At 40.2% G+C, this 25227-nt stretch overlaps 1 protein-coding gene across 1 annotated transcript in view; it reads right to left on the bottom strand.

The window, feature by feature from the left end:
- ADAM9 (ADAM metallopeptidase domain 9) overlaps positions 1–25227 on the bottom strand; it is a 148625-nt gene that overhangs the window by 122602 nt on the left and 796 nt on the right. The window contains exons 2-3 of the mRNA XM_058525256.1: positions 15937–16034; positions 12101–12159 (exon numbers count right to left, since the gene is read on the bottom strand). Coding sequence (XP_058381239.1) covers positions 12101–12159; positions 15937–16034 — 157 coding nt within the window. The remainder of the gene's footprint in view (positions 1–12100; positions 12160–15936; positions 16035–25227) is intronic.

Here is a 25227-nt window from a genome sequence, read left to right as displayed (position 1 = left end):
AATAAGAACCATCAGTGAACCAGAGAAGTCAGCCTTACTCAAACGCATTTCCTGCAGATCATCACAAGAAGTCAGGAGGTGATCCATCAGTGTTAAGCAGTTGTGAGGGACTTCGTCAGTAATGGAGGAGAGAAGAGTAGCAGGATTGAGGTTATTGCAACTAGAAAGAGTTATATGAGGAACAGTTAGTAAGAGGATCTCGTAAGAGATGAGACAGCTGGCTGAAAGATGCTGAGTGTGGTAAGAATTCCGGAAGGCTTCCATCACATGGGGTACAAAGACTGCTAAAGGAGATCCCACAACGATTTTCTCAGTGGCCTTAACCAAAAAGGCAGTGGCAGTAATGGCTCTAAGGTAAGGAGGGTACCCTTGTGCCACAGGGTCCAGTTACTGGCTATAATACCCTAGGTCAATGGTGGTCCCTGTGTTTTTGGGTGAGCAACCCAAGGATACTCCCTTTCTTTTTATATACAAAAAGGAAAAAAAGAATCTGATAATTGGGATGCCCAAGGGCAGGGGGGTTCATCAAGATCTCCTTTAAGGCTTTAAAGTCTATGTCATCCTGTTCTTCCCATAAAATTGGATCAGGGTTGTCATCATTTAGTAAATCATACAGAGGTTTGGCCAAAAGAGAAATTTGCAATTCAATTTCAACAAAAGCCAACAAACCTAGAAAATCTCGCAGCTGACGTTTAGTTTTGGGTTTTGGAAAACTCAGGACACCATGAAGTCTTTCTGGATCTAGGTGTAGCCCTTGTTCTGATATCAGATGCCCTAAATACCGAACCTGGGTTTGGACAAAGTGCAATTTTTCCTCAGTGACCTTGTGTCCCTTAAAGGCTAAAAGCTTTAGCAAGCGGATGCTATCTTCCTGTAAGAAGGCTTAGGAGGGAGAGCAAAGAAGCAAATGTCCACATACTGCAACAAAGTACAGCCTGTAGGAAAACTGACATCATCCAGACCAGCCTTCAGGATTTGTGAGAAATAAGGACTTTCAGTAAAACCCTGAGGCATTACTGCCCAGACCATTCTTCCCAAGTGAAGGCAAAAAGATTCCAGCCTTATTAACTGGAATACTAAAGAATGTACTGCATAAATTAATTATACTGAAAAATTTGCTTTCAATAGGAATGGATGTCAGTAATATACAGGGGGTTAGGAACAACAGGGGGTTAGGAACAACAGGGTGCCGAGGGATGGAACAACAGGGTGCCGAGGGATAACAATGTTGTTTACTGCTCGGAGGTCCTGGACAAACCTCCACCCTCAGCCATTGTTTTCTCACAGGCAAAACAGGAGGTTAAAGGGACTAGTGCAGGGCCTTATAGTCCTCTATTATCAGCTTAATGCCCTGGAGGGCCTCTTTATTTATAGAGTCTTGATTAATTCTGGGAAGAGGCTTTGAGAAATCTATTTGGATCTTAACAGGAGGTGGACTGTGGATTCTGCCAATATCGGTTGTGAATTTTGCCCATAAAGAGGGTGGTAGCTGATCTTATAGGGACAAATGACTAGTGTCCTTGAAATTAGCTTTAATGTCATCAGAGACAAAGCAAATAAAAAATGTTGAAGGGTCATTTAATTCACCTAGTTGACCATTTGGTTGCTGCTGTCAAATTCTAGAATTATTTCCCCCTTTCGGGAGAAAGAAATTCCAGCATGGTATTCTTCTAAGAAATCTTGGCCCAATAAATGAACAGGAGCGGAAGAACCAAGACGAACAGGGTGGGTATCTCTCAAAGGGCCTAAATAAAAGGGAATGGGTTTAGAGACAGGTGCCTGCTGAGGTCTGTCTGAGACCCCACTGTCTGCACTATTTCAGTACTCCACAGCAGCGGCTGCATGACAGCAGCGGGGTGGAGCACCAAGAGCACGGCTCCGGAGTCACTAAGCACAAAGACAGACTCACTCCCAATCTGGAGAGGGGTTCCCCCAAGGAGACTAAGGGGAAGAACTCGGAGCCTCATCACTGGGGATTAGGAAGGCACTGGAAAGGGTGGTTAGAGGGCTGAAAACCCCTGGAGCGCTTATGCTTACGAGAGCATCTCTTCAAATGCCCTAGTTTTTTATAATAATAGCAGAGACCGGAAAATTTCTGGTTACGTCTAGAGCCCTCCATTTGCTGAAGCTAAAAATTAAGGATTTTTGTGGTCGTCCTTTTACTTGAATCATCTAGGGTGCGAGCGAGAGGATTCGCTAGACTGACAAAATCTGGAGTGCACACAGTCTCCCATACCATCCTGGTCCTTTTTACCAGAAGGGAAAGGCCCTGGCTCAGCCCACTAATAAACACAGAATGAAAGGCTACCCTAGTGGATTTAACATCAATGGAGAGGCCAGAATTTTCTTTCTTTATTTTTGTTTTTTGTGAGGAAGATCGGCCCTGACCTAACATCTGCCAATCCCCCTCTTTTTTTGCTGAGGAAGACTGGCCCTGGGCCAACATCCCTGCCCATCTTCCTCCACTTTACATGGGATGCCGCCACAGCATGGCCTGACAAGCGGTGAGCCAGCGCGCGCCCAGGATCCGAACCAGCAAACCCCCGGCCGCCGCAGCGGAGTGCGCGCAATCGCTTGCGCCACCTGGCCGGCCCCCAGAATTTTCTTTAAAAGTGACCTATGGGGCCGGCCCCGTGGCACAGGCTGTTAAGTGCGTGCACTCGCTGCGGTGGCCCCAGGTTCGCCGGTTCGGATCCCAGGCGCGCACCGATGCACCACTTGTTAAGCCATGCTGTGGCGGCGTCCCATGTAAAGTAGAGGAAGGTGGGCACGGATGTTAGCCCAGGGCCAGTCTTCCTCAACAAAAAAGAGGATTGGCATCGGATGTTAGCTCAGGGCTGGTCTTCCTCACCAAAAAAAAAAAAAGCAACCTGAAGCCTATTATAATAGTCATGAACAGGTTCATCAGGCTTTCGTGAGCAAGCCTGAATTTTGTTCCAATCACCAGGCTAAGGAAAAGCTATTGTACTTGTTCGGTGAAGCTCTCTAGTGAGTGTTCCAGTATCTTGCCAAAAGTGAGGGGTCTGTTTTCCCAAATCTCTTTCAGGGTTTTCCCATCAGGCAAGTTTCATCCAATACTGGGCCTGACCTTCCCCAACAAGCATGTGGACTAACTAATATAAATCTGAGAAGCCAGGTTGATATGTTTAAAGAACTATGTTAAATTCTTCAGCAAACTTTTGGGGGTCCTCAGTTACCTTGGGGAACTCTTGAACTATGGCTCGCAATTCAGCTTTAGTCCAGGGAACATAAGAAATCTGGGGATTATTTGGATCCTCAGAAGACTTAACTTTAAATGGGCAGGTTCTGACAGGCTCAGAGGAGGAGTGGGGAGAGGTTCACAGAACAGAAGTTCGGCAAGAGAATTAGAATGGGAAAGTGGAGGGTATGGAGGAGGTGGGGGAAGTGCAGAAGGGAAAGAGGAAGATGGCATCAGGAGTGTCCTGAGACAAAGGAGCCAGGGGAGACCAATAAGATGGCGCCTGAGACAAAAAAAGCCCGAGGAGGGGAACACGAGGCTTCAGAAACCATTTTGTTCTCCTTTAGTTGTTTGGTTGTCTAAAGTTTGGTTGTCTCAATCGATTAAGATATGGTGTTCTGCAGAGAGGCAATTTTAGAGTCCTGAATACATGTGGAGGCCTCAAGGTACCAATTAAAATAGGCAACCCATTCAGTCTGTTTAATTTCAGAGTCACAGCTTTCTTTTTTTTTTTTTTTTTGGTGAGGAAGATCAGCCTTAAGCTAACATCCATGCCAATCCTCCTCTTTTTGCTGAGGAAGACCGGCCCTGAGCTAACATCTATTGCCAATCCTCCTCCTTTTTTCCCCTTTTTCTCCCCAAAGCCCCAGTAGATGGTTGTATGTTGTAGTTGCACATCCTGCTAGGTGCTGTATGTGGGACGCTGCCTCAGCATGGCTGGACAAGCGGTGCGTTGGTGCTTGCCCAGGATCCGAACCCAGGCTGCCAGTAGCAGAGCGCACGCACTTAACCACCAAGTCATGGGGCTGGCCCCACAGCTTTCTAATTTAGTACTGAGAAAAGCAAGTTTAGGAAGATTGAAAATTCCCCATAATGGACATTGTTGTTCTCAATCATTTTTGGTTAAATCGATCCATTTAGTTAAAATTGAGCATGAGAAGGACCATCGTTTTTAAACATGAAACCAGTCGGGGTCCCTAAAGACGGGCTGCCTTTAGAGCACCCGGATGACTAGGATCCCGTTTCTCAAATTTTCCCAAGGACAAAAGAAAACTCCTAGCTAGCCTGATCCAAAAAGGAACCTTACCAAAGTTTCAGCATGCTTCCAAAAGGAAAATAACCAAGTACTCACCAAGGACTAAGCCTTGACACCAAGGATGAAGCCTTGACAACAAGGATGAAGACCTGAACCAGAAAGGACAAAAGCCTTTCACAATCCCGAATAAAATCAGAGCTCAAAACACAAGGATCCACTGAGTGGAGCTCAGAATCCGGGAGGAGACTCACCAAACCAAAAGTAGGTGGCAACTCACAGAAGCAATGAGCACAAGGGGCTCGATGGGGAAACCTCACTCAATTCCGGGGGTCATCGCCTCTCCAGGTTCGCCTCCTCCAGATACTACTTTCTGACACCATTTAACGTCAACTTTGATTATTTTACCAGCAAAATGGGTTCATTTGGGAATAGCAAAGGAATTGCAATTCAGAACATGCAAACTATGGTGAACCATAGGCAAGTCCAGAGAACAAAGGAGGCAAGCTTGCTTTTACAGAGGAAAAGAAAGAGTTGGGAGGAGCTGTTCTAAATGAAAGTTCATTGGAGGAGAGCAAGAGTTCAGGGTGGCAACCGCTGCTCAGTGGCTGAGCTGTGGCATCTTCCATTGGCTGGGCTTGTTTGTGTGTGTGTGTGTGAGGAAGATCAGCCCTGAGCTAACATCCATGCTAATCTTCCTCTTTTTGCTGAGGAAGACCAACTCTGAGCTAACATCTATTGCCAATCCTCCTCCTTCCCCCCCCCCCCCAAAGCCCCACTAGATAGTTGTATGTCACAGTTGCACATCCTTCTAGTTGCTGTATGTGGGATGCGGCCTCAGCATGGCCGGAGAAGCGGTGTGTCGGTGTGCACGCGGGATCCGAACCTGGGCCGCCAGTAGCGGAGCGCATGCACTTAACCGCTAAGCCATGGGGCCGGCCCTGGCTGGGCTTGTTGAAAGGCAAAAAGAAAGTCTTCCTTCCTCCTGCTGGGGTAGTAAAGTAGTACCCCACTTCCTGGAGATGCAAGGTATGTCTCTTCCTGTTTGGGGTAACTGATGATGAGTGGTAGGGCATGAGAACTCCTCTACAGGCCTTCCTGACTCAATTGTAGTTGAGGTTTCCTTTTTTAATTTTTACATACAACTAGGGACACAACTCATCAGGCATTATTCCTAGAAGAGACAAGCAGGAATAAAAACTTTCACCTGAATTAAAGTACTTAAATTAATTAAATTATTATTTAAAGAAGGAGCTATCATAAATGGACTTGCATCTGAAATCATGTGCTTTACTTCCTCATAAAGAATGGTAAGCTGCGGGCCGGCCCCGTGGCTTAGCGGTTGGGTGCACGCGCTACGCTGCTGGTGTCCCGGATTCGGATTCCGGGCGTGCACCGACGCACCGCTTGTCAGGCCATGCTGTGGTGGCGTCCCACATAAAGTGGAGGAAGATCGGCATGGATGTTAGCTCAGGGCCAGTCTTTCTCAGCAAAAAGAGGAGGATTGGCATGGATGCTAGCTCAGGGCTGATCTTCCTCACAAAAAAAAAAAAAAAACAAAAACAGAGAAAGAAAACCAAATTCTGGTTTTGCATCAGTGTAATATTGATACTAAGGCAAATTACAAAAAAAACTTACAAATAAATCCATCCAATCTTAACCAGCTTTGACCACACAAGGAAAAATCCCTTTTCCAAGGTTCCTTTTCCATAAACCTAAAAAAATTTTCTTACATCCATTCAGCTTTTGTCCTACTCTTTCCTTCTTTCTCATTCTGGAACAACAACCAGTTGTTCTACTTTAGGACTATACCTTTCCTTATCAAAAATACATCTACTTTCCTTGCATACAGAGTTTTACTTTCTTTATCCTTATTATTGCTAATAGTTTCATTTACATATATTGATTAGATTTTTTAACCATTCATAACCCTGATTTTCAGTGAAAATTAGGAAGCAGGCAATTGTAAACTGTCTGCCACACACCATCATTCTGTAGCAAATTTATGAATATATAATTTCTTAATTTCTAGAGACTATATGTCTTTTTCATAGTACAATTCCTCATGTTTTTTGCTTTTGTTTTTTTGTGAGGAAGATCGGCCCTGAGCTAACATCTGTCAATCCTCCTCTTTTTGCTGAGGAAGACTGGCCCTGAGCTAACATCTGTACCCATCTTCCTCCACTTTATATGGGACGCTGCCACAGCATGGCTTAACAAGCATGAGTCAGTGCGCGCCCGGGATCCGAACCGGCGAAACTGGGGCAGCCGCAGTGGATCGTGCACACTTAACCGCTTGCGCCACCAGCCGGCCCCAATTCTTCGTTTATTAACAGACCTAAATATATTTAGCTTCTCTATACCATATAAAAACAAGATGCCAAAGTAAAATAAAATTAAATTTATGTTTCAACATTTTATTTTACTTGGAAATGATCTAGACAGTAAATGAATATCCATCATTAACTTAGTATAGCTTTAAGGTTTCAAGCTATGAAAAACATTTTTGAAACAATTTTTAAGGAGACATTATAAAACATAATTATCACTGAAAAGTTTATTTATAAACTTTTATCCCATTTACATCTATTTAATTTTCTTGTTCTTAACAATTATGCTTGAATTACTCATGAAAATTTCATGAGACATTAAACAAAGCTAGCCATCCATCATCTTAAGTTATTTTTCTTGTTGACAAATCAGGCAAGTATCAAAAAACATCATAGAGCAAAGAACCTAAAAAGTTATACATGATTCTTCCCTCCTTTTTTTTTTTAACTGCTGTGCTTGACATATCAAGCAATTCCTTTTTATTATATATTTTGTTCTTAGGTTGGACTTATAGTTTATAATATTAAACATCTAGTAAAGATAACATAAGCTTGTTTGACTAGTAAACATACGTAGAAAAAAACTGTATCTCTGCATTATATATTTAATGCTGACAACTCTGAAGTTGTCAGAGTTTATCAACAATTTTATCAACAGTTTAAAAACTGGCTTAATTTACCAAAGATTATCCCAGATCGCATGAACTTAAAAAAAACACTTGGGTTAGTGTCTATATTTCTGAGAGTTTTAGGAAAACTTAATTTATATCAGTGCTGATTTATCCCTAAGCCAATTTGAACAGAACTCCTTTAAGGGATTTTATAAATTAATTTGGTAATACCACCCGGAGGCAGGAAACTATCACACATCTATAACATGGAGAGACGTCCATAAACATAGAGACAGACACAGATAGAGATCTCACAGCTTTCACTCTAAAATGTTAGCCATGAGACAGTGAAACAGTAATACGATCTCACTGGTTTATCTCCACCTTGTATTTTTATCCGAATTGTGTTTCTAGCAAATGCAATAAGATTATCTTCCTACCAATATTTGTGGAGGAGACTTTTAAGATTTTCTTTTGCCATGATACGTAATCTTATGGAGGCTGTAGACCACATTTTAGGCAAGGGACTGAGGAGACATCTATCTGCTGTCTGGACCTTTCCAAAGGCCATGTGAGTGGACAAATCACCCAGTTCTATTTCCAAATTGCCCTTTTTTCTCTTTTCAGCCTCAGGTAGTTGCTTTCAGGGGTATCTGAGTCCCTTGAGAGCCCCTAATGGAGGGCAGGGGGCCTAAAATTCAAGTGACGGTAGGGAGCTGAGGAGCTGAAGTAGGAAGGGATGTAGTCTAACAGGGATGGACAGAGGGATAGAGGAAGTAGGGGTTTGGAGGAGGACATATCAAAGGATTCAGGAGGAGAGGAGATTGAAGGTGATAAGAGGAGGAAGGAGGAACAGAAGCAGAGGGAAAGGAGGAGTATTAGAGGAATCAATTTGGGGAGATCCCTATTTTCCCAAAGAGGCCAATGAAGTTCCAAATTATCCTCAGCAAAACCATGCCAACAAGAAAGGAAGAAGTCATAGCAGAAACTTGCAGGAGTTTGAGAAAAAGGTTTCAGTTGACTGAGAAGTGTCCATGGGAGAAGCAGGATCCAATAGAGAGAACAGACAGACCTCACAGAGAGCCACGAAGAAGAGACCTCCAGCCCAGGGAGTCAGGGAATAATGCCCCTCAGAACAAGGAGCCAGGAAGACCTTCCATCCCAGGGGGAATCTTGCAAAAGACACCTGGGATTCTAACCCAGCTTCAGAGAATATACCCAAAATCTTAGGAATCAAAATCTGTCCTTACCAGCTTCAAGGACGTTTGTCCGGAGAAGCGGTTCAGGAGTCAGATTCACCAACAGATCCCCAGTCAATCAGTCAGGAGTAAAGACAAAGGCTTCAAAGTCGCGGACTTAGAGTCCTGAGTGAGAGGTCTGGGGGTCCAGTGATGAATCTGATCCTATCTAAATTATGGCATCATGACTGTCAAAGAAAAAAGATACTCAATGACACTTGTTAAAGATGGTAAGGCAGACTTTACTCAGGACCATCACAATGAGATAAGTGTAGGTATCATTGCAGTGGATCTTACAGTGGGGGAGAGAGATCAGGCTCAACTCCAAATACAGCATGGGCAAGCGGGAATTTACAGCCAAAGAGCAGGGTGGGCTGTCAATGGATGGCAAATTACAAACAGGAAACATCAGGGGTGAGGGAGGCTCTGGCTAAACCGACCTAACAGATTCTTACTTAAGACTGGCCAGGGTGATCAGACATCACCTGGGGGATGGTGAAGACTAAGGAACCTGATCCGATTTCCAGAGTGATCAGGTATCGAAGGTAGAAGTTCCTGCTAAAGTGACTTAGCAAAGTTCTTGCCAAAACTGGATTTTACAAGGAAGTGCACAGATGGGCCTAGGAGAAGGCTCATGAGCCTGAATAAAGTTTGGTCAAGCAAAGAATCTTTGTCATTTGCAGAAGTGGAGCAGTTCTATGCTTATCTCCAGGGCTTACAGACAAGTCAGGGATGCAGTGTGCTAGCTAGTGACTTATAATGTGACATTTAAAGTTCTAAACTCCCCTGGAGGCATCCAGGACCAGCTGGTCTATATTGTTTGCAGATGGATAGATTGATGGTTTGCATGCAGTTTCATCAGTTACACAGCCTGACTTTAGCTACCTGACCAGTGTGGTATAAAAGACCCCTTCTGTAAACCTGTGCCTGGGCTCCCCTTCACACATATCTCAGTGGTTTGTAACCTGAAGACAAAGCGTGTCTGTGCAACTGGGAAAGGCCCCTGGGGGGCTCTGCCTGGAAGTTTTCAAATCCCTTGATGATTACTTGCACTTTCTTTTTCCTGATGTACTGTCTCCTTTACCTTTATTAAACTCTACTTGAATGAGCTTGGGTGTAGCCTGTGGAGTCTTCAGTCCTCCCAATTATCCAATCCTGTCCAGTCACTGCAGTCTCCCCTTCTCTCTCTCCCCCACACACCCTTTGCTCCCTCTAGTGGTGAATTTGAAAGAATAAATTGCAGATGCTTGGCCTTCCTCTGTCCTTCTTCCTCTTTGGAAGTCAACGCCTGGCCAGTGAGAGCACAAATTCCACTATGCTTCTCCAGAAGCAGGCCTGCCACCATGTAGCACTGACACGAATGGCTAAATCTGCCTGATACTGGGGTTCAAGATTAGTAGGTCCACCAGGCTCTCATTCTAAGCTAAATCCTGCAACCCAACCCTTATCAATAATAAAAGTGATGTCCCAACCTCCTATTTAACTTACCCTTCTACCTTATTTTTAAATTCGTTCAGCACAGGCAGTGAAACGGTGTGTTACCTTCTTTCCCACAACCCCTAGTCCCTGCCAAATACCTCAATGTAAGTAATTATGTATACTCCTCTACAAGGAAGTTTCATGGCTTGAACCAGATTCTCAAGAGATTCATGACCCAAAAAAAGTTAAGACCGCTATCCTAAAGGTGATGGGAGCAAAAAATAAACACTTACTCAAATATAGTCACTCTTTTAATGAATTTTATAATTTCCCCATTACTAGGGAGAGTATATCTGAGCTAATTTATTATAGGCTATCCACTCTAACTTTTTTTCTTTAGTGATCACTAGTTTTGATGACCACTTTTCCAAAACATTCAAAGGCCTAACAACTCTTACAAATGCCTGGAAAAGTACCATTTGCCCACCGATTCAAGAAGCATGGGAATGTAGACCAGACATAGCACATAAACATCACTAGACGTCAGGTCAAACGACTTGCATTTGTGTCCCAGCTTGAACACTTACAAACTACGTGATGCTGAGCAAGTCAACAACCCTTCCTGAACCTTAGTATTATTATGCATAAAATGAGGACAATAAACACTGCTCTACAATGAAGCTGTTATGACAATATGATAAATGAGATAAAGGTTATGAAAACGCTTTATAAGCTGAAAACTATGCAAACATAAGGAACTATTATTTTATTGAAATAATTTTAATTAACTTAATCTCCTTGTAGAAAGGAAGAGTGGGAGAAAATATTTAGACCTATTGGATTTTTGTACATACTGACATCATTACATAGGAGGTCAAGCAGGATCCCTCAGGAGTTTTGTGGGAATTAAATAAATAATACACTTAAAAGTACCTGGTACAGTGCCTGGAACATAGAAAACATCTAATAAATGTTAACTTCCATCAAATACAGTAGAAGGCTTCAGAAAGCCTCTCTGTCTGAAAATATCTGTCATGCTCCCTGAAATTCTGCCAGGGAGACTCAAACCCTTTGCCTCAGCATCCTCTTCTAAAATAAAAAGTGTTACTCAAATCTTAGGATGCACCAAAATCATCTGGAAAGCCTGTTAAAACACAGATTGCTGCGACACCTACCAAAATTCTGATTCATTCTAGGGTTGGATCCGAGAATTTGTGTTTCTAACTCCCAGGTACCGCTGCTGCTGCTGGTTCCAGGACAATGCTCTGAGCAGCACTTCCTTAGACAGCAACACTTCACATCCCATCATTCACACCTCAGTGGAAACAGGTTTATTAGGTGGCTTTTTTTCTGGGATCTCTCACTAAAGATAGTGGAAGTTTTGCTACATAAGAAAAGGGAGAGATGGAACAGGATAGGCCACAGGAAAGTGGGGGGACTCAGCACAGTCAGAAAGCTTGGCATTTCAAGAAGCCAGCCAAAGACAGATTAGCAAGGTGGGACCAGGTGAAAACATGCCAAAATGAGGAGAATGGTTAAGAGGGGACGATGAGAGACTACTGTTATGGACTGAATGTTTGTGTCATCTCTCCCACCCACCCCCCTGCAAAATTCGTATGTTGAAGCTCTAACCTCCAGTGTGGCTGTGTTTGGAGATGGGGCCATTAAGGAAGTAATTATGGTTAAATGAGGTCATAAGGGTGAAGTCCTGAGCCAATAGAATTAGTGTCCTTATAAGAAGAGACACCAGAGAGCTTGCTCCTCCCTTTACTCCCCGCCCCCACCCCCACACACACACACCAAGGAGAGGCCATGTGAGTACATGGCAAGACGATGGCCATCTGCAGCCCAAGTGGAGAGCCCTCACCAGACACCAACCCTGCTGGCACCTTGACCTCAGGCTTCCAGGCTCCAGAACTGTAGAAAATACATTTCTGTTGTTTAAGCCTGTGGTATTTTGTTAACGGCAGCTCCAACAGACTGATGCAACTATTAAGACTTCTTTACCCCTTCTCATTTGTTCCTTGGGCTGATCACAATTATAAAATTTTCCTCTTAAATACAACTTTCTCTTACTTCAATTTAACTTTATTTTCCCTTGCTCTAATGTCAATGGAAATGCAAAATAGTATGGCTTTTTCCGCACTTCTACTCTTATTATTCTCACTTTTTATCAATCTACTAAACAATAGCTAACTAGAAAAGAAACCAATATACTATTGGAAAAAAAAAAACATTACTGACAAGCCAAAGCAAATTAAATTTCTTACTTGTTCCTTTCCAAGTGAATAATATGCTCTTTTCCTTCAGCTTGAATGACATAAGATACCTAAATGCACAAAGAAGAAGAAAAGAATAAAACATCATCTTATAAATTACTTTTCAAAACAGGCATTTTTAGGACACTGGAAATTCTATCCTGAATTAAAATAATTTGGTATTGGGCCGGCCCCGTGGCTTAGTGGTTAAGTGCACGCGCTCCGCTACTGGTGGCCCGGGTTCAGATCCTGGGCGCGCACCGACGCACCGCTTCTCCCACCATGCTGAGGCTGCGTCCCACATACAGCAACCAGAAGGATGTGCAGCTATGACATACAACTATCTACTGGGGCTTTGGGGGGCAGGGGGGAAGGAGGAGGACTGGCAATAGATGTTAGCTCAGAGCTGGTCTTCCTCAGCAAAAAAAGAGGAGGATTAGCACAGATGTTAGCTCAGGGCTGATCTTCCTCACACACACACACACACACAAAAAATATATATATATATATATATATAAAATATATATATAAAATAATTTGGTATTGACTGAAATTGTTTTATGGAAGAACCTTATATCTGGTCTTAAATAATAAAAATATACTGATTATCCCTGCCTACCTTTAATAACCTATTGTGGAAAATCACCTGCATGTTTAACTAAACTCTTCTTAAATTCATTTATAATTCAGCTATAACTTCAGGGATTATTTTATTAAGTCCACCCATGTATTACTTACAGCATAAAGTACTTCTTCCTTTTGTTTAAATGAAATGAACCTCTTAGTTTCAAGAGATTATCCCTAGTTCTAGTTATCTGAATGTTGAAAAGAAATTCATACACTTTTATGATTTTATATCTTCACATGGCTTACCACAGTTCATCACTTGTTTTTTTTTTTTGTGAGGGAGATCAGCCCTGAGCTAACATCGTGCTATTCCTCCTCTTTTTGCTGAGGAAGACTGGCTCTGAGCTAACATCTATTGCCAATACTCCTCCTTTTTTTTCTTCCCCAAAGCCCCAGTAGATAGTTGTATGTCATAGCTGCACATCCTTCTAGTTGCTGTATGTGGGACACCACCTCAGCATGGTCGGAGAAGCGGTGCGTCGGTGCGCGCCTGGGATCCGAACCCGGGCCGCCAGTAGCGGAGCGCACGCACTTAACCGCTAAGCCACCGGGCCGGCCCAGTTCATCACTTCTAAAACACACTTTATTCCCCCCACATGAACGTCTCTGAAATCAGGATGCGTTGTACAAGGCATAGCAGTCTAACTGGTAGCAATCTGTTTCTCTCAATTAGTGGTACATTAAATAATAATGTGCTTACAATTGATGGCATCTCAGAGTCAATGAATTGAGATAAGGTAACTTACCCTTACACATCCTCAAGCTCATTGCATCCTCTTCTCTACTTCAAACAACCCTGAAACAGCTTCCCCAGCAGCTCACTATTTCACTAGCCAGAAGCACTTAATGTGATCACTAAGACCGGGAAATTCAATTTTGCCTTAACTCTTTAACAAAACAGGAAGTCATGTAGGGACTCAACACATAATATTATCAGAAGTGTCCTCTTATTTTCCCTACTGTTTTGGGGCTCTAAGTTAACACTTTGCCAAGAAACAGCATGATCCTCTCCTCTAGGGCACATCAACCTCTGACTTCTAAGGCCTAGACCAGGTTCTACACCCAGGCATTCTATTTCCACATCCTGAGTGGGAACCTGAGAACTCTGTGTCATTCACCTCGATCTCCACTGAGCCATCAAAAATACCGAGCTCCTTCCACCACAATTTTGGCATGCACTTTTCATCCTTTCTGCTCTTGGTCAATTATAGGATACACAAACATCACTATCATCTCCTCTGAGAAGAATTCTGCGAGTCTGAGAATTGTTTCATGATACTATATTCTCTCCCCAAATATCTGCCTGGATTGCTCATTTCCCTCCCTTCTGGTCTTTACTCAAGGTCACCTTCTCAGTGAGGCCTTCCCAGGCTGGCCTATTAAAAAATACAAACCCTGGGCCGGCCCCATGGCTTAGCGGTTAAGTGCGCGCGCTCCGCTGCTGACGACAGCCCGGGTTCGGATCCCGGGCGCGCACCGACGCACCGCTTCTCCAGCCATGCTGAGGCCGCGTCCCACGTACAGCAAATAGAAGGATGTGCATCTATAACATACAACTATCTACTGGGGCTTTGGGGGAAAAAAATAAATAAATAAAATTAAAAAAAAAAAATACAAACCCACCTACCCCACTCCTACCCCACTTCCAGCACTCCCTATCCCCCTTCTTGCTTTAATTTTCTCCAGAGTACTTATTATCATCTTAAGTATCTACATTATTCATCTATGTTATTGGGTGATTGTCTCCCCTCCCCCACCAGAATGGAAGCTCCATGAGGCGTGGATTTGTGTCTGTTTTGTGTGCTGCCATATCCCCAATGCCCAAACGGTGCTTCCACTTCTTCAAATATTTATCAGGGCGCACGAATGACATTTATTATGACCACAAGTATCTTTGTGTGCAGTACTGATGAAGATACAATCAAAGACACAATAAAGTGGAAAACATAATCCCTGAGCTAAAAAGTGAAGAAAAGGAGAAAAATAAAGCAAGCATAAATTAATTCCATTCTAAGGCAAAACATAATCAAATGATAGAACGCCCAATTCAAAAGAAAAACAGTAAAAATTATAAACTGTTCCACTGGAAGAAGATCTTAGAGTCATTTATTCCTCACTTATAGAGGAATAAATGGAGTTGAAGGACCTACTCAATTAGTAGTAGTACCCAGAGGGAGGGCTAAAACTAAAAGCTCCTGATTCTAAACTCTAGTGTTCTTTTCACTATGCCCAGTCCCTACACCATGTGCAAGCTAACTTATGTTTACAAATATATCAGCAATTCAGAGGTAATAAGCTAACCTCTATCCTTCCTTATCTGTTACTTTAAATTATAATAAAGTTAAATTATACTTCTATAAAGTTGAAGAGTTTGCAAAATCAGTCGAAGTCCAAATATATTGTTTCTGAACTTTATAGTAAGAGAAAATAGTCTAAAAAATAATATTCGTGCATTGGTTACCCCATTAGCAGCACAGTATATTTCTTCTGATATGGAGATAAAACTCACTTTTGAGTAAACATTCTCAGATATGAAACATATACATGTAACAGACTACTATTCTGCAGTGTCTGTGAAGATACAGTATGAAGTATTCTACCTATCACAAACTAAGAGAGAGGTTAATTCCTACTATTATAACAAAACAATTGTAACCATCACCAATCAGTTAAGGGTTAGAAATCTATGTAATCAGCATCCTATCCTGGTCATAGAATTTTATTTAACTGACTATTTCATTCTGTTATGTTTGAAGTTGACCATTTTGTCTTTAAAAAAAAAAGAGAGAGGCCAGCTGAGTGGTGCCGCGGTTAAGTTCACGCACTCCACTTCAGTGGCGTGGAGTTTGCAGGTTCGGATCCCGCGCACGGACCTATGCACTGCTCATCAAGCCATGCTGAGGCGGCGTCCCATCTAGAGCAACTAGAAGGATGTACAACTATGACATACAACTATCTACTGGGGCTTTGGGGAGAAAAAAGGAAAAAAAGAAAAGGAAGATTGGCAACAGATGTTAGCCCAGGGCCAATCTTCCTCAAAAAAAAAAAAGATACTAAGGATCAATATGTCATCTTTACTAGAATAACGTCCAGAGGACATCAGTGCTACATGTGTGGTGCTGTACTAATCACTGAACCAATCACTCCTGAAACTAACACACTTGTCTTAAAAAAAAAAAGTAAAATTTAAATACACACATATTTCTCAAGAGATAACTTACCTGTTTCAAATAGGGCCTCGGGGCTTCTCTTCGTTCTCTAGTTAATCTCCAAGGAGTTATAATTTCATAAGAAGAGAGATGTGAGGTCTGTTGAAAGCCTACAGAAAAGGGAATAACAAATATTATATAACAAGTGAACTTGAAAAACTACATGGTACCAAAACATAATGGAAACCAAAAGCTAATTGTTCAAATCACAGAAAAATCATCTGACATTCCCATATTTAAAATTATATATATACACACACACACACACACACACACACACATATATATATATATAGTTTTACATGAAAATAGCAATATACTAGATAAGCATGAGGGGCAAAAAATGTATTTCCTAAAAAAGGATGTCAGTCTACTCAAACAGTATATATACAGCAATCATTTTCAAACAATTTTTAGCTATAAATCCTAACCCTTTTTCTTAAAAGAAATCTTAAGGTATAAACACAAGAAGAAAAAAAAAAAAAACTGTTTGGGTGGGGAAGTGAAGGGAAGGCACCTGGAGCCCAGCACCGTCACTCCCCTCCCATTTCCCACCCTCACCCGACATGCCTCACATCCTCTGAGACGGTGTTGGGATATTTGGGAAATGGACAAGGACAATAAGAGGGAAAAGTAGTTACTTTCAATGCCTGATGGATTAACTCTCATAAATATACACTCAACAATGGAGCAATTATCTCAAATAAATTACTGCCATTAATCTGCCCTAAAAACAAAAACGTTGGATAAAATTTATTAACAGTGAAGAACTCAAAAGAATCATGCAGACTTACCCCCAATTCCAAACCCTGTTCAGTTTACCACACAGTGGAATCATATCTAAGTGGGACTAAGTGGGTTCTACAGTCATCACTTGAGCAAAAATTGAGTGCTATCAAAATTGCCCATGCAAACCCCCTAGGAAGACACTCCATGTTGGAGTCTGATACACAGCCTCTCAATACGTCCAACACAATCTCTTCTTCTTCCAGCATCACTGCTGATGGCATGTCAACTTTTTCAGTGACCTTGATGAAGTAGATGGTCTCCATCTAAGGACCATGGATGAAAAATTCGTATTTCTACATAGGTCTATATATCAAAACCACATTCAGTATGAGGAGGCTTAACGACTGGCATACACAAACAGAAAAGCCGAGGGAACGAGAGCCACGTCTTCCACTCAGTGGATCAATATAGGGACCAAATTCAGTAAGTGGAATTTCTTCAACAAATAAACACCATGAAAAGGGAGAAGAGGGGATTTTCATAAGTTAAAAGAGTCTTATAAATGTTTGGATCCTAATTCAAATAAATCAACAGAAAAAAAACAAATTCTGAGATAATCAGGGAAATTTTAACACTCATAGATATTTTGATGCTACTGAGGAATTACTGTTAATTTTTTAGGTATAATAAGCATATTCTGGGTAAGGTTTCCTTTGAAAGTCCTTATGTCTTAGAGACATATTCAAGGACAAAATGATATGATGGCTAGGATTTTCATCAAAATAATCTGGTGTGTGTTTAAGGGAGGAGATATACATGAAATTATATTAAAACTGGGTAATGGGTACACAAGAGTTCATTACTCTTCTCTCTACTGTTGTATATGTTTAAGATTTTCTATAATAAAATAATTATTTTTTTAAGTAGTTACTTATAGGGAGTGGGATGAGAGGAGAGATTTTTACTTTTCACTTTACACAATTCTGTGCTATAGTGTTTATGAAATATTACAACTACATCACATATCATAAAATGTGTCATAAGTAAACATATAAATATCATAAGTAAATGTACCAAACTTATTAAAAGTAGTAAGCACAATGGAATAGAATCAGAGAGTAATGAGATAAGGACTCAGACTATTTACTGCACTCCTGTATGTCTGTAATCTTTGAACTTGTTTCTATAATGAGTATGTATTTTGTAATCCCTGTATTACTTTTGAAAGTAAAAGGGGAAAAAAAGAGTGTTTCTTCAATAAAAAAGCATAAACTATTTAAAGTACTGATGATCTAGCATCTCTCAACAGTTTCTTCCTCTCTATCAGCTTTATCAACCTCACATCTAGATTACTAGCGTACTTTCTTATCTGGTCTCCCTACTCCCACGCTCTCCTCCTTTGGATCTAATCCATATGTTCACTCACTCATTAATTGCCTTATGCCCCTCAGATTTCTCAAATACAGATTAAAATGAAGTATTTACATCTAACTTTCCACAAGATAACATATATATAAAAATGTCTATAACCTTGTCTAGTTTGGGATTTTAAAAACTACAATGTAAACAGGAAAACATAAATTGTATTACAACCAATACAATACAGTCATGTGCCACATAACCACGTTTCAGTCAATGACAGACTGCATGTGTGATGGTGGTCCCGTAAGATTAGTACCACATAGCCTAGGTGTGTAGTAGGCTATACTATCTAGGTTTGTGTAAGTGCACTCTATGATGTTCGCATAATGACAAAATCTTCTAGTGATGCATTTCTCAGAACGTATCCCTGTTGTTAAGCGACGCGTGACTATACATATCATACTACCAGTTTTCAAACTCTTTTTACTCATCAACCTCTCGTGTCTTTATAATATGGCTTATTAAACGGTCTAAATGTGGCTTCAAGTCATTACATTAAAACACCAGAAATGGACTCCAATACTCACAAAAGCAACCATGGGCTGATCCAAGGCATATTTATGACATAATACGATAAAATATCATTCAGATATTTGTACTTGTCAATTGGAAACCACATCAAAAGATCCACAGCCTCAAGAGATGCAGGCTTCAAATCACCAGGTAGAAATATCCTTAATCCTAAATTAACTGAGGTACAGGACTATTTCCTTGCCCAGAATAAACCTTTCAATGACCTTCAGTTTTCTCAAATTCCTAAAAACACAAGTTTCAATATTATCCTTAATAATTTCATTCTGGATCATGGTAATCCATTCAACTACTAGGACAGTCACTCTAGAAGTGATGGCAGGAGTAGGTGGCAGGAATAAAATGCTTTCAGTGGGCAATAGATTAGAAGTTCTGTGTGATAAAAAGCAAATCATCCTGTACATTTATTTGCAACTTCCTATGAATCTATAATTATTTCAAAATAAAAAAAATTTTTAAGTAAATCATCACAGGCAAGGATATATATGCTAATAGGCTCAGACAACTGTTACACTAGAAGCTGAACAATATGCAACTAAACTGAAATTTTTCATCACAACTGAGAAGCAGACATCACAGAGAAAAAGAAATGCCTCAGAAAAGAGAACTATAAATAGGCTGACAGATATTTATTTATTTTTTTTTTTTTGTGAGGAAGATCAGCCCTGAGCTAACATCCATGCTAATCCTCCTCCTTTTGCTGAGGAAGACCGACTCCAAGCTAACATCTATTGCCAATCCTCCGCATTTTTTTTTCCCCAAAGCCCCAGCAGATAGTTGCATGTCATAGTTGTACATCCTTCTAGTTGCTGTATGTGGGATGCGGCCTCAGCATGGCCAGAGAAGCGGTGTGTTGGTGCGAGCCCGGGATCCGAACCCGGGCCGCCAGTAGCGGAGCGCACACACTTAACCGCTAAGCCACGGGCCGGCCCTAGGCTGACAGATATTTAAAGAGCTCTCATTTTGAAACAAGTTAAGTGACTTTATAAGGTCTCACAGCCAGTTTCAGGCAAGTAGAACTATTCACTGAAACCATGGATCTTTTATCCAGATTGCTAACAAAGAATAAAAGTCCAAAATAAGAATATAAGATAGAACATTCTTTCCTTCTTTCCCATTTTAAAGCACAATTCTTGTTTAAAAAAAAAAAAGCAACAATTAATCATTTATTCTTAAAAAGCTTTCAAAATTATAGCACCCAAAAATAACTTTTGTATGTAAGAGCTGTTATTCTGATACTGACTTCTTGGTTTTAAAATCCAAGGATCCACTTTCTGAGTGTCATAAGGGAGTTTTCAAAACATCATAAGAAATGCACATATTTGGGTTATATCATTCCAAAATAATATATACTACCTGTATGAAAATCCTCCTTCCTATATTTTTTCAAAATTCCTTTCTTATCTCTAGTTCTGGTTTCTTTTTTTTTTTTTCCTGTTCATACTTCGTGTAGATTTTTCCCAAATTCCTTTTTTTCTTTCCTTTTGTGAGGAAGATCAGCCCTGAGCTAACATCCATGCCAATCCTCCTCTTTTTGCTGAGGAAGACTGGCCCTGGGCTAACATCCGTGCCCATCTTCCTCTACTTTATATGGGACGCGGCCACAGCATAGCCAGAGAAGCCCTGCATCAGTGTGTGCCTGGGATCCGAACCCGAGCCGCCAGCAGCAGAGCCCGTGCACTTAACCACTACGCTACAGGGCCAGCCCCCCTTTATTTTTTTTTTAATTCCAAATAGTAGCACCTTCTCATAGGAACCAAAATAACAGGTTTCCCATGTTACTATAAAGAAAGTGCATTTTAACGTTATTTGTATAAACCTTCAACCTATCGACATTTTGGGCCAGAAAATTCTCTGTTGTGGGGGCTGTCCTATGCAATGTAGGATGCTCAGTAGCATCCCTGGCCTCTACTCTAGATGCCAGAAGCATCACCAGTTTGACAACTAAAAATATCCCCCAAATGCCCCCAGTTGAAAACCACTGGTATAAAGATATAGTTCACAATGAAAATAAAAATCTTAATACAATCAACTCTATGTAGAATACAAGCTATTATACTAGAATTTGACAGAATAAGCACACAGTCAAAAATCACACTACTAGAAAACATGGGCTGGAGATAAAAATAAGAGTTGAAACTTAAAAGTGTCTTAAACTAAGAAAAGAGAGGAAAAGGTGTTAGTTGCACTTCTTTCTTCCTCTAACTCCTCAGATCCTTTTAAATACTGTGTTTTGGAGGAAGTCTAATTATATGTTTCATAATAGTAACTGTAGTAGAAGGAAATAAGTTAAAAGAATTCCACCTAATTGCAAAGCAAACAAATGCGAACTCTCAACCAAGGGCTTTTCTCCTTTCCTTCCTGCCTATTACGCAAACAAATAGCCACCTTTAAGTACTTTCACTACAGAAAATAAATCTGGATTCCACATACAGGATGAACAAGATAATTTTGTTGTCCAAATGATTTCTTAAAGAGAAACTGTTGTAATTAGATCCATAAAGCACTGTTATTTTGAGTCAAATAGTTCCATTCCATTTACAAGGTCAATCCCAAATAAACATATATCATGTATTAATAACTATCTTCAAACATAATTTTAATTTCCACTGCTATGTCCTACATTCTTGCATTTTTTTAGTGTAAAAATTTTTATTACATTTACCCATCTTTACATTTAAAAACAAATGGCTTTTGCTGTTTGTTTTTTACAGCCCCTTTGGGGAAAAAAAACATAAGATTTAAAGCCCTAGAGAATTTAAGTTCCTCCAGCAAGGAATTGAAGTTTATTGAGACAAAGGATGGTATTGACGAGTAAATTAAAAGCAGTAAGAAAAGTTAATATATATTGTGGTATATGAGGAAGCCATTGGTTTAAAACTAATTCAGCCTCACCTTACTTTTCCAGAAAGACCTGACGTGGCCTGTCGAGCATGCACTGTACATCTGCTTTAAACATTTACAATGTCCCAAAGCTGAGAACGATGCCCTTAAAGATAGGAATGTTGCCTCCCCCCATACATTAGCATTTCTTTATAGATAAGCATTTCTTCCCAGAAGCCAAGGACTACTTACTGACCTACTGCGCTTATCTCATGACCACTGACCTGCTGACTGCCAACCTTCTGTGCTCACCTGATGACCACTGACCTATTATGCTAGCAAAGCACCTCGTGACTGTAGTAAAAGGGATATTCCTGTCATATTTGATATGATATGTTCCCTGTTCTAAGACAGTATATAACCACTCCGTACACCCCGCTTCTTCGGAGTGCTTCCTTCCTTGGGGAAGGCCATTTTCTCCCAGGTTATAGTCCTCAAAACTGGCTCATATAATAAACTCACCCCAATTTTGATTTACAGATTAATTATGGATTATTTGTGTCGATAACATCTTACTCATCATGTGTTTCCCGCACTGGTACAGTAAGTATGTAAATAAATGTGTTTTGAATAAAAGACCTCTTCTGACCTTTATAGGTATACATGCCTAGACCTCATAATTGCAATTACAATGTACAACCTGAAGTAAGCTTTATTTTTATGATTAACACCTTTTATATCAATTTCCCACAAACCCACATGGCCCACACATTTGTCATTTTAAGGGCAATGCTATATGTCATCGTATCGCTATGCCATAGACTGCTTACCACTCCTCTCAAGCAGCTGGGACTGCAGCTTCTATGCACAACAGGATTCTAATGTGTCAATGAAGCTAACCTGGACAGGGCTCTACTTGCATGAGGGTTCTAAGGAGCCACCAAAGAAAAGGGGAGAAAAAATCCTCCTAACATGAGTTAAAACATGAAAAGTCTCATTAAAAGAAAAATGTGTCAAAGAGAAAAAGGCATTTTCCACGTATAGGAATGGGTTTTGTAACAGTGTGACAAATGTTTGGTTGTGGCATCATTTTTACTTATTATTAGCTGAAATACTCCAATTCTTATATTAAGATAAACACAAACAAATACAAAAACAACTGCATATTTAAAAACTGACCAAATTAAGTGAACTTCTCAGGTTCCCTAAATCATTCTTAAAAGATGTGATTCAAGTGGTACCCCAAACATGATCACTTTGGAAAAATGATTTGACTACCATAACAGTCACAAAATGAAAAATAAACTACAATAATCTCTCAATATACAAATAAGATTATGAAATTCAAAGTGCAAATCAACTTTAGTTGAGTCTATGTTGGACTCATTCAAAGGGAGTGGGGGTTAGTTACAGAGATACCAAAAGGACCAGATTTACTTATGAGGCAGTCCCATAGACTCTAAAGACGGCATAACTCCAAGACTCTAAAGTATACTAGGTATCAAGAGGAAAAAAGAAATATCATGAGGCTATCTATGTCATATATCTGAGCTTGTGGCTATTCCAAGAAAAAGCTTCCAGTTACTTAGAGCTTACATCTTTTGGGAGATTCTGTAATAAACAAGGATTTTTCACAAACAATAAAGTCAACTTTGGCAAGGTAAAATTTAAAGTGCTTTTTGAAAACTGTCTTGGAACCCAGTAACTTGTTTTGTACATATTTTAATTACAGGTGTTTTTATTTTTTACTTAAGATTTTGAAAAGCAAACTATCCTTAAGTTTAAAAGACTATATTCTCCTAGACAGCACAACAAGAAACATATCAAATTCAAATAATTTGCTGGCACTTAAAAACAAAATTAGTATGGACCTAAGTTCTTACTACATAGTTCATTTTACAGTGATTCACCATGAGTAAGCTTTAAAACTCATTTCCCTTAGAATGCTAGTCTTAAAAAAAAATCTGTCTGTGCATCATAATTACTACCTTAAAAGAAAATGGGAAGAGGTTTCACACCTGATTCCCCTTGTTATTTTTCACAATGATACATAGTTACTTTTGTCAGCCCCAGTTTAAAAAAAAAAGTTTGATGTTAGTGTCAGCTGTTTGGAATTTACACTGCATTTCCTCATTGACACATTGTTATAAATGGTAGCAAAAACCCTGCCAAAACCTACCTAACGTCTAGTGTAACTGACGTGTGGGTGGTACTTACTGGATCCTTCAATTCCTCTTTCATTAGCGGAAAATGTTTCAGTGCATGTTTTAAACATCCTGGATTGCAAAAATTGAGTCAGCTGATTTTGGAAGAACATTCCCCTAGGGAAACATGAGTTGACTCACTGCACACTATTACAAAAGCCTCTTAACTGATCTCTCCTAGCCTCCAGTTTCTTCCTCCTATATTCTGTCCTCCACTTGCCAGTTATCCTAATTGCAAATCTGGTTGTCAAACCCCTATTAAAAACCTCCGTGCCCAAAGCACTGCCTACAGGGTAAAGTCCAACCTCAGCACCGCACAGAAGGCTGTCCCCAACTGGTACCTTAGTTTTTCCTTGCCTCCCTTTCATGTCGACTGCCTAACGACATTCTCATCATTCCCTAACAAGTCATGTTCTATCACCCTTCTACACTCTAAGCAAAAATTCTTCTGCTTAGAATGCATTCCTATCCCTTTACTTGAATTCGCCCATATAGATCAGTTCAAATACCACTTTCTCTGTAAAAACCTTCCCCAACATCCCTCAGATAGATTTAGCACATTTGGTCACCCTTTGTGCCTCCACAAGTACGGAGCATGGTGTTTATAGGAGTTCTATAAACGTTGACTAAATTTTGAAAGCCTACGCTTGCTTAAGTGAGGGACTGACCATAAACTGTTACAGCCACAGTTAAAAACCATAAGGATATTCCATATGCAGGTATGTAATCAATACATACATTAACATTAGAAATACAGTATTTTTACAGTAACAATAAAAATATACATTATTTATATTTGCAAACACAAAATCATGGATTACTGAAACTCCAGATGTATAATCTACCTCAACTTAAATATTGGTAAATGTTAATGATCCAGAACACCACAGCAAAAACAATCTTATTTATTTTTGTGTGTGTGTGAGGAAGATCAGCCCTAAGCTAACATCTATGCTAATTCTCCTCTTTTCACAGCAAAAACAATCTTAACCAGAAAAGATTTGGTAGCTTCCTATTCAATAAAGTTTCAATATTTAGAGCTTCAATATTCCTGCAATGGGGCAAATTTACTTAACTGAAAAAGAATAAACCAAAGATAAGAAAAAAATTTAATTAGTTTTCTGAAGGTCAGCAGTCCTGCATTGAAATCTTCCATCATCACCTTTGAACAACTCTCAAGGCAACGATTTAATAAAAATCCCCATTCTCCATCATACTCTATGGCTGATAAAGAAAATACAGCCATGCAAACAATAATTTAATACAAGAGCCAAAATAAATCAAGAAGTTGTTTCCAGAAAGAAGCTAGAGTGTTGGCGATTTGTTTCCACTATGTTTGGGCATCTCCGATATAAATACCTTACATAATCAAGGGAACTTTCATAATTCAAAAGCGATTTCACATAAATGATTTAATTCTTACGATAATCCTGTGAGTTAAGCAGAGTGGGGATTATTTGTCTGGATTTAAGACATTACGAACCCAGTAAAAACGCAGATAAAAGACTGGCTATAGAAATGTAGCACTTCGTTTCCTAAAAGAACTACTCTTACTACAAAAAAAAAACGGCCCAAGAAAAATGAGCAACCCTCC

This window comes from Diceros bicornis, chromosome 29 (genome assembly GCF_020826845.1).
Source record: "Diceros bicornis minor isolate mBicDic1 chromosome 29, mDicBic1.mat.cur, whole genome shotgun sequence".
NCBI classification, from domain to species: Eukaryota; Metazoa; Chordata; class Mammalia; order Perissodactyla; family Rhinocerotidae; genus Diceros; species Diceros bicornis.
The sequence above is the reverse complement of the archived record's forward strand: the minus strand, read 5'-3'. Positions and strand labels throughout refer to the sequence as shown.